At 40.2% G+C, this 15,308-nt stretch overlaps 2 protein-coding genes and 1 long non-coding RNA gene across 6 annotated transcripts in view; 2 read left to right on the top strand and 1 right to left on the bottom strand.

Annotated features, from left to right (window-relative positions):
• Window positions 1-15,308, top strand: part of LOC117995269 (uncharacterized) — a 123,797-nt gene that overhangs the window by 5,655 nt on the left and 102,834 nt on the right. The window lies entirely within an intron of this gene.
• LOC117995357 (uncharacterized) lies at window positions 11,166-15,027 on the top strand. The gene is made up of 2 exons (XM_034983370.2): window positions 11,166-11,709; window positions 14,058-15,027. The coding sequence occupies exons 1-2, from the start codon at window positions 11,577-11,579 to the stop codon at window positions 14,870-14,872; spliced, it is 948 nt and encodes a 315-aa protein (XP_034839261.1). The 5' UTR covers window positions 11,166-11,576; the 3' UTR covers window positions 14,873-15,027.
• Window positions 11,727-15,160, bottom strand: LOC117995354 (uncharacterized). Its single transcript, XR_011238435.1, has 2 exons — window positions 15,021-15,160; window positions 11,727-13,964 (listed from the first exon to the last, which is right to left on the bottom strand). It is a non-coding gene; the product is annotated as an uncharacterized lncRNA (long non-coding RNA).

The raw sequence follows: 15,308 nt of genomic DNA, 5'->3' as shown, positions 1-15,308 counted from the left end.
ATTATTCAACATGGGGTTAATATAATGTCTTACGTCACGGGCGCCCGGAATCACAAGCGTAACGAGGGATATTAAAGTAACTCCCGAGCGTAGCGAGGGGGTTGCATCTAGAATCCTGAGTGAAGCACGTGATTTAGGGGCGCCCAAGACTAAGACAGTATTACCCCCAAGTTCAATCCTCTATTTTTCATCTAGAATAAAATCGAACCTGCCACAGTGTCGTATACACTGAGACACTGAGCAGAAAATGAGATGTGGTTTGTGGGAGACTCTCCGTGTTGTCGGATTTCCATCTCTCTTGCATGTCTGATTCGTGTAGGCTGTGGTCATGACACAGTCGGCTCCCAAGTAGGGCAGTGTCAACTGAAAGCGAAAGGGATGGATGGAATGGAGGAGATATCGAGGGAACACACTGAAATGGACTTATACGGGTACGCTGGAAAAGGTGCCACACAAAGTGTTTTGTGTTGAGGTTTTGACGTCACTTGCAGGCGTCAAATGAGTACATTTGGAGCAGGTAGCCCTTATTATTTGACATATCGTCGATTCATGATCAAACCGAGAGTTCCCTTACTCTAGTTCACTCTGGTAATTAAAATTAACTCGGGCTTCGTGCTGACACTACGCTGACAGTTGTCTCTTAACTAACATTTACCATAAAGAACGTTCACATGACATTCATTGTTGCTATCAGCGCCAAAATGGCGAAAATCAAGTTGCTCCAAAAAAGGTCGGCAATAAGAAGTCCATCATCATCATCATAATCATCAACCCATCACCGGCTCACTACAGAGCACGCGTCTCCTCTCAGAGTGAGAAGGGTTTTGGCTATAGTCTACCACGCTGGCCAAGTGCGGATTGGCTGAATTCACACATCTTTGAGAACATTGTAGAGATATCTCAGTGTAGCATGTAGTTTTTTTCACGATGTTTTCCATCAATGTTAAAACAAGTGATATTTAATTACTTTAAACGCACCTAACTCCGAAAAGCTAAAGGTGCGTGCCCAGGATCGAACCCCCGAGCTCTGAGTAGGAGGCGGACGTCCTAACCACTAGGCTATCACAGCTTCAACAAGTCCAGCGTGCTTGTATTATTAGAGGTCAGTGAGAGAATATCAAAACCAAATTATTCGACCGACAAGTCTCAGCCGTTAGATTTCGTAGCTTTCGTGATATTCGATATTTTTATCATCATCATCATCATCAACCAATAGACGTCCACTGCTGTATATAGGTCTATTGTAGGGACTTCTACACGCCACGGTCTTGCCGCTTGAATCCAGCGGCTCATAGGCTACTTTTTATCCCGGAAAATCAAAGAGTTCCCGCGGGATTTCGAAAAACGTAAACCCACGCGGACGAAGTCGCGAGCATCAGCTAGTTTTGAATAAATCATTTGACTTTGACTTTGAATTATTAAAATTGCATGCGTGCTTTTGGAGATTACCTCCTACATACTAACAAACTTTTTAACATTAGTATAGAAGTATAGATACAGATAAAAAATAACCTGCTGTATACGTAGTAACACCAATATGCGTATCCATAACACGTCTTCAAAAGACGATTAAAATTTTAAGATATGACTATTAGTTTTTTAAGACATATTTATGACAGCGCATGTGAAACAAGAACAAAACAATGTGTGCGAATGATCATAATTACGAGAAAAAACTTCAATACTCTATTCCTAATTTTAGAAAACCTCGAACGTAATATAAACCATGCTACAGTGAACTCGAGTCAAGTAACACGCGGTTTGATCCTGCTGCGCGATTGCGGGAGAATTACAGCTACAATGTCACGATCGCAATCATCTCTGATTGGTTGACGCTCGCTCACTATTGGCTACAATGCATTGTTGCAAAAAGAATCGCACAAATTCAGCCAATCAGAACAATTGAGATTGTAATAATGATTGATGCAGGTTTTAGACAATCGACCTACTGAATCGACGATTTTATGTCAAACTACCTGACCCGGCGAACTTCATACCACCTACTTAACAGTCGATTTTTTTAATAGAAAAGTGTTGTTTTTAGACTTTTGCCTTCCCGGAACCCCTCCACTAACACTTAAACTTTATGGTATGGTATCACAGTACAAAATAGGACTTTTAAGTATTATTACGAATCTTTTGTATGGGAATATAGAAAAGTGTTGTTTTTAGACTTTTTCAGGCAATTTTTAAAATTTTTCTCTCCGTAAGAACCATCCTCGTACTTCAAGAAATATTATAAAAAATAATTAGCGAAATCGGTTCAGCTGTACTCGAGATTTGCGCTTAGCAACACATTCAGTGATTCATCCATACTTCCATACTAATATTATAAATGCGAAAGTGTGTCTGTCTGTCCGTCTGTCTGTCTGTCTGATTGTCTGTCTGTCTGCTAGCCTTTCACGGCCCAACCATTAAACCGATTTTGACGAAATTTGGTACAGAGATAGCTTGCATCACAATGAAGAACATAGGCTACTTTTTATCCCGGAAAATTAAAGAGTTCCCACGGGACTTTTAAAAACCTAAATCCACGCGGACGTAGTCGCGGGCATCAGCTAGTTTTTATATAAAGAAAAGAAGATATTAGGGTGACGTGAAATGAGTCAAAAATCAAAGAAAAATAGGCTACCTAGCGTCAAATGTCATTATCATCATGATCAACCCATCGCCGGCTCACTACAGAGCACGAGTCTCCTCTCAGAGTGAGAAGGATTTTGGCCATAGTCTATCACACTGGCCATGTGCGGATTGGTAGACTTCACACACCATTGAAAACATTATGGAGAACTCTAAGGCATGCAGGTTTTCTCACGATGTTTTCATTCACCGTTAAAGCAAGTGATATTTAATTACTTAAAATGCACATAACTCCGAAAAGTTAAAGTTAGAGTAGAGAGTGGCCGGGATCGAACTCCTGACCTCCGATTAGGAGGTGGACGTCCTAACGACTAGGCTATCACAGCGTTTAAATCCGTCAGCGTCAACTGTAGGAACATATTTATTTAAAAAAACTACGAGATCCCTATGAAAATTGTATTAAGCTACCCGTGTTAAACTAGGGCGGGTTGCTAGTCAAAGGATAAATCCACTTGTGTACCCACCTTGGAGTGCACTCTGACCTTGCTCGGAGAAGTTTCAATTACTCTTAACGAGATAGATTCAATCTGCCACGTTTTAATAAAGATGGTGCCTAGTACCAGAGTGAACTAGAGTAAGGGAACTCTCGGTTTGATCCTGAATCGACGATATGTAAAATCTAAATATATAAAAGAAAAAGGTGACTGACTGACTGACTGACTGACTGACTGACTGACTGATCTATCAACGCACAGGTCAAACTACTGGACGGATCGGGCTGAAATTTGGCATGCAGATAGCTATTATGACGTAGGCATCCGCTAATGCAGTTCCTAACATTCGTACCAATTTTTAGAGCTGAAAATTAGTACAAATGTTGGGAACACCAATATTAATCAGATTATTATATAATTTATATGCCGTAGCAAGAAATACGCTTTAAGGAATTTGTAACAAAACATCGAAGAGCCTCAATAGCTCAACGGTTAAGGACCGGACTGAATTCTGAAAGGTCGCGCGACGGTTCAAACTCCACCCACCCGTAGGAAAAGTTATAGTGAACGGACTGTACATTTGTAGGTAGCCTATATGAATTGTTGCAATGGTGCAAACATAACGCAAGGGGAACAGTTATAGTGAACGGACTATACATTTGACGCTAGGTAGCCCTTTTTTCTGTTCAGTGAGGGAGCCTATGATTTGTTTATTTTTCTTTGATTTCACGTCAACAAATACAAACAACTTAAAATACATCCACGTAAACCATGACCCCCACAATCCACACATTCGAACAACCACCAAACTTTCAATTCAATTCTGTGAGTTTGCACCGTTTGCGTCGCCAATGTGGCGTGAAATGAGAGGTCCTAAGGTTACGAAGTATTTTTGTACTTAGGTAAATAGAAGCCGTTTGCTTTTAGTCCCTATCGTAATGGCCTTTATGGGTTTTGCAAACGTTTACTCACGTCTGCGTTAAATTTCTTTCGGCCGTAGATACTCCTCATTGGTCGGGTCATGACCGTGATAGCCTAGTGGTTAACACAAAAAAAAACAATCTTTGCAATCGTGCATTGTAAGGTCTACATCTCCTGAGGATGCTCCGGTGTCGGGGCGAAACGTGCGTCGAGTGAAATAATCTCTTTCGTTGGCTGTCATTTTATTCTTTATCATTTCATGTTGAGTATTGAATATTTAGATGCTATGACCTCAGACCTGGGCGTGTTTTAACCCTCGTAGTTTTAGTTTTAAGTTCGCGTCTTCGTTTTGGTCTTCGCCTAGTCGCATAAAGAGACTTGTACTCCATTTGGATACCATGTGGCGATCCTAGTCAGTCCAATCTCGAGGCCCGCAAACACTAATTAGCAAATCGGAAGAGCTCTTTCATGAACTTCATTGATTTTTTTCAATGAATATTGCGAATTGAAATCGGGCCAGCCATATTTTGTATCAAGCTATTCAATAGTGACCTGATTTCTATTTTTTTTGTATTAGATTGATTTTTAACTACCTCCCTGGCGCAGTGGTAAGCGCTGTGGTCTTATTAGTGGGAGATCCCGGGTTAGATTCCCAGCAGGAGATAAGAATTTCATAATTTCCAATTTTTTTTATTATGGAAAGCATTGAGCACGCTAAAGAATAGTTATCGTCTAGTAGTTAACAATTTTAGGAGAGAAGTATCTAACTACTAGATGATGCCCGCGACTTCGTCCGCGTGGATTTTGGTTTATTAAAATTTCTCGGGAACTCTTTGATTTTCCGGGATAAAAAGTATCCAATGTCTTTCCCGGGATGTAAGCTAACTTTGTACCGAATTTCATCAAAATCGGTTAAACTGTTAGGCCGTGAAAAGCTAACAAACAGACACACTTTCGCATTTACAATCAAATCTTCCATACTAATATTATAAATGCGAACATGTGTCTGTCTGTCCGTCAGTCTGTCTGTCTGCTAGCCTTTTACGGTCCATCCATTCAACCGATTTTGACGAAATTTGGCACAGGGATAGCTTGCATCCCGGGGAAGAACATAGACGAAGTCGCGTGCGTCATCTAGTATTAAATATAGTATATAGTATACAGTATGAAAGTATACCTAGTGAAAATAAACAGCACGGGTGTCTGGTCAAAGCTGTAGTGTGCATTGATGTCGGAGGAGCCACCCCTGTAGGATGCATTGTCAACTTGTGACTAATTGCAATCTGTGAGAGCATTAGCATAACAAACTGCACTGGGTTGCATTTGCTCACTGTATTACCTACTAGCTGATCCCCGCGGCTTCGCCCGCGTAGATTTAGGTTTTTAAAGATCCCGTATAGCCTATGTCACTCAGGAATAATGTAGCTTTCTACTGGTGAAAGAATTTTTAAAATCGGTTCAGTAGTTCTAAAGATTACCCCCTACAAACAAACTTAACGACATTAGCTCTTTATATAATATGATTTTTTACACCTTGTGTCCGAAAAACCCAAATATCTTACGGAACCCTATTTTTTTCCAAAATAAAATATAGCCTATGTTACTCGTGGATAATGTAGCTTTCGAATGGTGAAAGAATTTTTAAAATCGGTCCAGTAGTTTTTGAGCCTATTCAGTACAAACAAACAAACAAACAAACAAAGTTTTCCTCTTTATAATATTAGTGTAGATAGTGTAGATAGACTACGGAAAATTCTTGATTTTTTCAATGTAATATACTGGTTGATGCCCGCGACCTCGTTCGCGTGGAATTAGGCCTTTAAAAATCCCGTGGGAACTCTTTGATTTTCCGGGATAAAAAGCGCCTATGTCACTCTCCAGGTCTTAATCTATACACATGCAAAAAATCACGTCAATCCTTTGCACCGTTGCGACGTGATTGAAGGAGAAACCAACAAACAAACACACTTTCGCATTTATAATAAGGGTACTGATTCAACTTATATAAATCGTCCACTCATACTACTTTTTTTTTCTATATTTAAAAATGAATCGCTAAATGTGTTGCTGATCGCAAATCTCGAGAACAGCTGAACCGATTTCGCTAATTCTTTTTTATAATATTCCTTGAAGTACGAGGATGGTTCTTACGAAGAGAAAACTGTAAAAAATTGCTGGAAAAATAATCGCCTGTTAGGCGGTACGAAGTTCGCCGAGTCAGCTAGTTAATTATAAGAATAAGAATATTGTTTACATGCAAAAAAAATGTTTACAAAAACTTTGACGACTAACTCCAAAAAAAGTAAAACAGCTGTGTCATGGAAATGATGCTAACCTTGCTGACTTTCTTCAGGATTATGAAATTCGCGAGAGCAATTTGACCCGGACATTGAGATTTCCTATTTCTCAAACAAAGTTAGTGTCGATGTTGTCGACAATATTATCTTCTTCAGCAATACGCGACAGGTCGAGATGGCAATCGGGGTATGAAACAGGGGACGCCCTGCATTTATTTTATGTTTATTCCGAAGTTAGCCCTTGACTGCAATCTCACCTGGTGGTAAGTGATGACGCAGTCTAAGATGGAAGCGAGCTAACCTGGAAGGGATATGGCAGTTTTATAAAACCCATGCCCCTTTGGTTTCTATACGGCGTCGTACTGCAATGCTAAACGGCTTTGCCGGTAAGGTGGTATGGTAACTAGCCACGGCCAAAGCCTCCCACTGGATAAATTCAGTGACAAAGTATGTAGTGCTTTAAGGGTTCCGTACCGGAATATTGCCAATGGAGCCCTATTACTAAGACTCCGCTGTTCGTCCGTCAGTTCATCCGTCCGTCTGTCTGTCAGCGGTCCGTATCTCTAGAACTATAATAGTTAGAGACTTGAAATTTTCACAGATTGTGTATTTCTGTTGCCGCTATAACAACAATATACAATTCATGAGATACAGCCTGGTGACAGACGTAGGTACAGACGGGCAACCCACCACCTAACATGTCCCCACCAACCTCGCGGTTATATGGGCCGAAACGTGGGATGGCGCTTGTTCGGTAGCTCTCTCCCGGGGTGCCTTGACTCCCTACAAATTATTTCTATCCTTACCTTGTCCCTTTGAGTCTTTCTCCTTTCTCGGGCAGACGTGCACGAAAACGCAGATCCCCGCGTGCCCCGCGGTCCGGATCCTTCCTCAAACACCCAATGGTCCACGATCACGGTCCGAGCTGTTCCAGTGGTGTTCCACTTATGCCAGTGGTGCGTGAACTCCCGTAGCTTGCCGAAGTTTCCGAGGCAACGAGCTTTCTGGTAGTAAACCGGACCCTCTTCCTCACGAACGATTCCGTCCAGCAGTTCGCACAGTACAGACGGACAGACCCAGTTTGGCGATCATCATCCGAAAACTTCTCTTTCTATAACCGCCGCCTCTTTTAGCTTCGGGGAGCTTAGCCCTGTCCACGCCCTTATATTGTCCAACCATTTGCGTCTTTGGCGACTTGGAGCCCTTTTGCCTGCTTAAAAAGTAATGATGAGGTAGGTATATTATGATCCAGTGCGATTGCCTAGAAGATGCTTATTCACTTTTGCTTTGAATTTATTTAGGTTATACGTGGCAGGAAACATGCACGCTTGAATTATTCTCTTTAATAATGAACTAGCCGATGCCCACAACTTCATTTGCGTGGAATTAGGTTTTTTATAAATCCCGTGGGAACTCTTTTGATTTTCCGGGATAAAAAGTAGCCTATGTCACTCTCCAGGTCCTTGTCTATACCCATGCAAAAAATCACATCAATCCGTTGCATCGTTGGGACGTATTTGAAGGACAAACCAAAAAATCAACAAACACACTTTCGCATTTATAATAAGGGTACTGATTTTAGCCCCATGAACTACCGCTATACACAAATCACATCATTTTATTACTACAGTCCAAGACCCTATTACTAGGAGTAATGTAATGAGTATTGGATCCACAGGATATTGATGATATGGCACGTGACAAGTACAATCACTGTCCAATCCCATCAGCCGTGATCGGAAGGGTTTCGATTAACCCTCGCGCTTAGGGCCTATGCAGACGAGGGACTTTTGTCTGCCGAGGACAGAAATACTCTCTTCCATAACAATATCAGCTTAAATATGCACATGGTTTTCTCGGTTGAGATGCATGGAAAGCCGTACTTATTAGTTAGTATTTGTGATCTTTTTGTCTTCATGTTTTTTTGTTTGTTGTGTTTTTTTGTTTGGTGTTGTTGTGTTTTGTATAATTGTAAACTATGCGTTATGGTCCCAAATAAAAGATTATTATTATTATAGTACGTGGCAGAAAGTAATGTACATCGACCTTTAGAAGGAGATAGCAGATTTGTAGAGCATTTGAGACCGATAAAACGGCATATAGGTATGAGTGACAGAGTCATCGCTCTACAAATTCGAAATGTCATTCTAAAGGCCGATGTACATTACTTTCTGCCGCGTACTGTACCTACGTATATGTGTTAATAAGTGTATGTGTGTGTATGTGTTTAATTTATGATGCATACTAATAGCGTTTAAAATGTGTGTGAAGTCTAACAACCCGCAACGGAGAAGCGTGACAGACTATGGCCTAAGCCCTTCTCATATTGAATGGAAACCTGCTGGTCGATTGTGGGAAAACTGCATCAATCATCGTTACAGTCGCAATCGTCAGAATTTATGGTATTCTTGTTGCAACAATGCATTGAAGCCAATAGTCAGCGAGCATTAATCAATCAGAGATGATTGTGATCGTGACCTGTCATTCTACCGCAATCGAGACACAGTGCTCAGTACCTAGTGGGCTGGTTATGGGTTGATCATGATGATGAGTTTCTAAATTATGCGCGAGCACAGATCACTAGGGCACGAGTGACGCGCTGTTAGTCCGACAGCCGACTGACTGCGCTATGTGCATAATTTCGCCATTTCACAAGTTCAAGACTAATATCGAGACCGGAGACGAGTTCGAACAACGTGTCGTAAGGCTTAGTATAAGATTTACATCTCTCCAGCGTTGACAGAAAACGTGCATCGAAACAGTAACGTTAACGTGTACCCGTAGTATAAGATTTTACGTCTCACCAAACGTTGCTAGAATTCGAGAATCGACATCACAGGAGACCGAAGATCTGGCAGCTACCTCGGACAAAGAATTAGCCTAGCTATTCAAAGGGGGAACGCTGCCAGTATCTTCGGAACCTTGTCTAAAGGGACTCCTTTTAATAATATATTTTAGTTATAATATTATATTTTTTAAGGTTTTAGTTTTAGTTTAAATTATTAATTAATTAACTTTTAATTTGTATCTTGTTAAAATGTAATAATTCGAGAATCGAAACAAAATAACATCAAAGTAAAATGGACCTAAAGAGCCTTGAATTGAAGTCAAAAATTCAATGCCACTGATTTTAATATCGCTACGTTTCCGCTTGGAGCGCTGGCTGTAGATGTGTAGACAAACTTGAGCTTTAAAACAAGGTGTTTAAGATCCAGTTTACTATAACGCGGAAGTGTTTCGACTCTCGAATTCTAGCAACGTTTGGTGAGACGTAAAATCTTATACTACAGGTACTGAAACTTCTTGATTTAAAGTCAAATATTGGTTGTGCTGTCTTTTCGAAAAACTGTCTGTCGGAATATGGGCCTTGATGCCAAGCTTTTTTGCCCGAGTGTTTTCTCACAGGTGTATTGGGCAATCTGGACGCCAGTGTACGAACAAACTTGAGCTTTAAAAAATAATGTTAAGGTTCATTTTAATTATAGACGAAATTGGACCTTAACACTAGACAATTAAGGCCTAAACAAAATGTGTTTCCGCCTTAATAATTTAATTTTTATTTGATGCGGCTGACGGACGCGGCTGGCTGCCGCGACCTACGAATTTCGGCATAATAAACTGTAGGTACACTGAACTGTGCAAACTATCAGACGCATGTAGCGGACGTAATCTTGGACCGTAGCCCGTACTTGAGCTCTCAGACATCCAATAAAATCCTGGCCGGCTGTATTATATATTGTGTGCCCGCTGAATATTTTCGTCAGCCAATAACACTTAGATGAGTCTGGAAGCTGCGTTCCAAGCGACTGTTCATTCATACCTATGTGTCTCGGCTGCCAGCCTGGCACGGACTGGTCCATTTTACTTTATGGGATGATTTATGCTAACACGGATGTGGGCCGTGCCACGCGCACGAGGCACGGATTCAAAACATCACGAACATTTCATATCAAGCAGTTTATGCTTCACCATATGACGTTCGTACATGGACACGGCATGGTGGAGCATAAAATGCTTAAAAAAGTTTGTGATATTTTGAATCCATGCCTCGTCCGCACCACGTACGTGGCAAGGCTCGTGTTTGCCACGTGTTAGCATGAATCATCCCTAACACTAAAGTGATTTGACTTTCGTATTCTATCAACGTAGGTGAGATGTAAAATCTCATACTAAGCTTTATTGTTTCCACGCTGTGTACTTATAAATTCCGGCAAAATCACACATTCCTTGACGTCAATCACTGCAAACGTATCCCGCCTCCGCGTTCCTATATCCGGATTTAGTGGGAATAGTACGATCGCGATCAGAAGTGGAGTAGCAATTCCGCAAAACTATTGCACGAAAACCAGACGCACTTATGACCTTTTCTATAAATACTGCACACACCATCATCATCAACAACTTACCTTTACGATTTATGGCCAATTTAATGAACCGGTTTTTCCAATATTTTAAAAATCATCGGCCGAAATAGAAAAACCAGTTCATTCAATCGGCCATAAATCGTAAATGGTAAGTTTTACAAAAAAGTCTACAGGAAACAAAAGATGCTAAATTTTATTTTCTACAATAATAGCCTAAATAACTTTTGCCCTAAAGTAGATAGTTTCCGAGATATCAGCCAAAAACTTTCCCTCAAGATTGCGATCGAAGCTCCACCTGGATCTGTCAGCATTTTGTGACTTTATGGTCAGTAAGTGACCCTTAACCTAAAAAAAAATTGGATCGGAAATTTAGTGCGAGGTTAAAATGTTCTATTTACTGGTCTAATAATAATACGTAATACTGTAGCGTAGTACGAGCTACGCACGCTACGTGTGCTACGCTTGGTGAACGCTACGCCCTTCACATTATTTTCTTTATCCTTAAGGTCATAGCACACTTAAACGACTCTGCTCCCACCCGGCAAAAAGAATAAAATTCAAATATGGGCTTTAAATATTGCTCTTTAGATATATTTTACATTGGCATCATAAATTAGCAGACAGCTCGCTGTCAGCGAGCTTACCGCCGTCAGACTGCTCGGTAGTTGACGCCTCGCAGGCCGCACGTTGTAGGCGAGCGGTCGGCGCGGTGCCCGCGCGCTTACTGCTAGCGGTCGGCGCGGTGCCCGCGCGCTTACCGCTAGCGGTCGCCGCGGGGCGCGGGGCCCGCGCGCTTTGCTAGCGTTCGCCGCGCCCGCCGTCGCGTCGCCCGCGCCGCTCAGTCGGTCAGTATCTACACCGAGTAAACCGCACGTTCGATCTCTTTCCAAGTGTTTTCGCAGATATTGAACGCATTCATTATGAACAAAGAAAAACTTATAGAAGAAGTTCGAAGATATCCCTGTCTGTACGATGCCAGTGACGCAAAATACGCAGATTCTGCCAAAAGGGATCAAACATGGAAATCTATTGCTAGAACGTTGTCTGCAACAGGTATGTATCTATCTACGTACAATCACACTAATATTATAAAGGCGAAAGTTTGTATGTGTGTGTGTGTGTGTGTGTGTGTGTGTGTGTGTGTGCGTGCGTGCGTGCGTGCGTGCGTGCGTGCGTGCGTGCGTGCGTGCGTGCGTGCGTGCGTGCGTGCGTGCGTGCGTGCGTGCGTGCGTGTGTGTGTGTGTTTGTTACTCCTTCACGCAAAAACTACTGGACGGATTTGGCTGAAATTCGGAATGGAGATAGATAATATCCTGGATTAGCACATAGGCTACTTTTTATCCCGGAAAACCAAAGAGTTCCCACGGGATTTCGAAAAACCTAAATCCACGCGGACGAAGTCGCGGGCATCAGCTAGTCTATACTATATTAAAAACGTATAGGAGGAAAATTGTATTTTTTAATAATTTTTTAGGGTTCCGTAGCCAAATGGCAAAAAACGGAACCCTTATAGATTCGTCATGTCTGTCTGTCTGTCTGTCCGTCCGTATGTCCAGCCACTTTTTTCCGAAACTATAAGAACGATACTGTTGTATGGTAAGTAGATGTATTCTGTGAACCGCATTAAGATTTTCACACAAAAATAGAAAAAAAAACAATAAATTTTGGGGGTCCCCATACATAGAACTGAAACTCAAATTTTTTTTCATCAAACCCATACGTGTGGCCCCTCCACACGTATGGGTGGTATGGTAAAAACCATGCCTCTCTTTCACACTAATCATCCTTCCTATTTGCATTGTTGAAATAAGGAAAGATGATTAGTGTAAAAGAGAGGCATAGTTTCTTTATCCTTTTGTTTCCTAGAAAAGATGAACTACTTTGCAAGACGGGCGTTCTGGGTAGTTCTGGCACGTGGTGCTAGTGAAGAGTTTCTGTTCTTTTCACAAATTATAAGTGTGACAAGCACAGTGATGTTTCTAGCATTCCAACGTACAAAAAACTAGCAGTTTAACTAGCAGCATGATAATCTTCAAAATTATTTTGAATTAAACTAATCTTTTGCACCTTGATATGAAAAAACGATTATAATACCAGAATTACGAAACAAAGAGTACCTCATTTAAATTGGCATTAAATCAGCAAGTTTTTCTTATACAGGGTCATTTTTCCGTAGTACATTTTTTTTCACAGTGCGCTTTTAAAGTGACACTTAATTTTTGGTAACGCTTTAAAAGTTTTGGAAAAAATTAATTGCTCTTGTAATTTGGTAGCCAGAGCTAAAGTACATGTTGAAATAATAATTTTTGTGGTACCTAGTCTATAAGATATTTATTTTTCATAAAACAAAATATATTTTTAAAATGAAGGGTAAAAGTTGCTCTAAGTTTTTTCCTCGTTATTGAATATTTTGATGCAGCCATGAAACTTGACCTTCAGGAGATTGAAAGTAAGATGAAAACAAGTCTCGAATATTAAAAGCATTTTCGGCACTGTTCATTTCGTTTTCTAGTATTGGTTGCAGGAAACCATTCTCGTTGTGATGTATTGGTTGCTGCATCTCATGTTGATCTAGATACTCTATTTCATAGTTTCGCATAATATTATGTAAAATACATGTCGCTAGTATCAATGTGTCAACGTGTATCGGGTTCACATTAATATTTTTGTTATAAATGCTAAATTTCTGGTACAATATTCCAAATGCATCCTCCACAACTTTGCGTGCTCGTGATAAACGTTCATTGAATATAGTTTGTGCCTCAGATAAGCCACGACAACGAGGGTATGGCCTCATTAAATTTTTCATCAGAGGAAACGCCTCATCTCCTATGAAAACATGTGGTATATTTCTGTTACTTCCAGGTAGTGGTTTATCGTTTGGAATATGTAATGAATTACTTTCAAGACGTCTCGCTAATTTCGAAGATGCAAATATTCCACCGTCACTATTTCTACCAAAAGCGCCTATATCAACTATTATAAATCTATATTTATCATCAACCACAGCCATTAGGACAACAGAAAAGTGCTTTTTATAGTTAAAATACAGCGAACCACTATTAGCAGGTGCTATGATGTTGACATGCTTCCCATCTATAGCGCCGATGCAATTTGGAAAATTCCATCTGTCTTGAAATCCTTGAGCTATACTTTTCCACCGCTCTTCAATTGGCGTTGGAATGAAAATTCCCATTAATTTGTTTATGATTGCATTACATACTTCTTGTATAATTGATCGGATTGTTGATTCGCCTAATCTAAAGCTTGAACTCAACGTCCTTGCTGAACTTCCCGTGATCATGTATCTGAAAAAAACTTCCTCTATTAATATTTCTTAGCAAAAATAAACACACCTTAGCACACAGACACCTCTTCACTTCGATTTTTTTCTTTTTCAGAATCAGAGTGCAAGAAAACATGGACAAACTTAAGAGAAAGCTATAGAAGGGCAGTTGTTAAGACACGCACAAAAAGTGGTCAGGCTGCTATCTCATCCAAAAAATGGCAATTTGAAGAAGAGATGTCTTTTTTGTTGCCGCATATGAAACAAAGAAAAACTATTTCATCGTTAACGGAAGATGATAGTGAAGTGGACGAAAATTTTGATGTTAACGAATTATTGTCAAATCACGATTCTCTCATGTCATCAAATGACTCAGAACTTAATGTCGCCAACCAACCAGAATCTGCTTCAACAAATACCTCAGCAAACTCTTCTTTGTTTCCAAACATCCCTAAAAGAAAGCGATTCAAAGGGACCCAAGAATGTACCTCGGCATCAGCTCAACTTTTACAATATTTACTCAAAGAAAAAGAGACAAATAAGGATGACGAGATTGACAAGTTTTTTTCGAGCATTGCAACAACAGTAAAAAAATTAAATCGTTACAGCCAATCTGTTCTGAAGTCTAGAATATTCAACATGGTGTCTGAATTTGAATTACAAGAAATTCAGGAACAAACTAATTTCTATGCTGGTTCTTCACGACACAATATTGAAAGTCCTTCGACTTCGGGTTATAACACCCACAATACAGGACCTTCGGGCTATAACACCCACCATGTAGGATCTTCGGATTATGACCTCCATAATGCAGGCCCCTCCGAATTTAATACCCGCAATGCAGAGCTTTCAGGCAATAATCCTCCAGTTTTAGAAGAACCGATATTGAACAGTGAATTGCCTAATGCTATACAGAAAAATGATTCCTAAGATTAACATGTGGTAGAATATGTTTCTTTACTAATTTAAAGTTAACATTGTAAGCTATAAGTAATGGAAATTAGAGACTGATTGTTACTATATATTTTTTTCAAATAAATATGTACAAAATTTACAAAAAAGTTTCTCTTTCACTTACCTCAACGTGACGGCAATTTTTTCTATTGGTGTTATTGCTTGTCTAAATTTCGTATTCTTCTTTGTTATGTCTTTTTCAATAAATGATAATATGTAATCAAATAAATACCGATTCATATGAAAGTAAATGTAGAATTTTTCTTCGTCATCTAATATGTGTCTCTGGATCTGCCAAAATTCTCCTTCTGCATGTCTTGCTTTCAGCATTTTATGCACCCAATATCTTCGTCTGTTATTTCTTGCGCTTCTCTCTTCATCCTCAAGTGCAATAGCAATAATTGCTAGTTCG

Source organism: Maniola hyperantus, chromosome Z, assembly GCF_902806685.2.
Source record: "Maniola hyperantus chromosome Z, iAphHyp1.2, whole genome shotgun sequence".
In the NCBI taxonomy this organism is placed as follows: Eukaryota; Metazoa; Arthropoda; class Insecta; order Lepidoptera; family Nymphalidae; genus Maniola; species Maniola hyperantus.
This window is presented reverse-complemented; position numbering and strand designations above follow the sequence as displayed.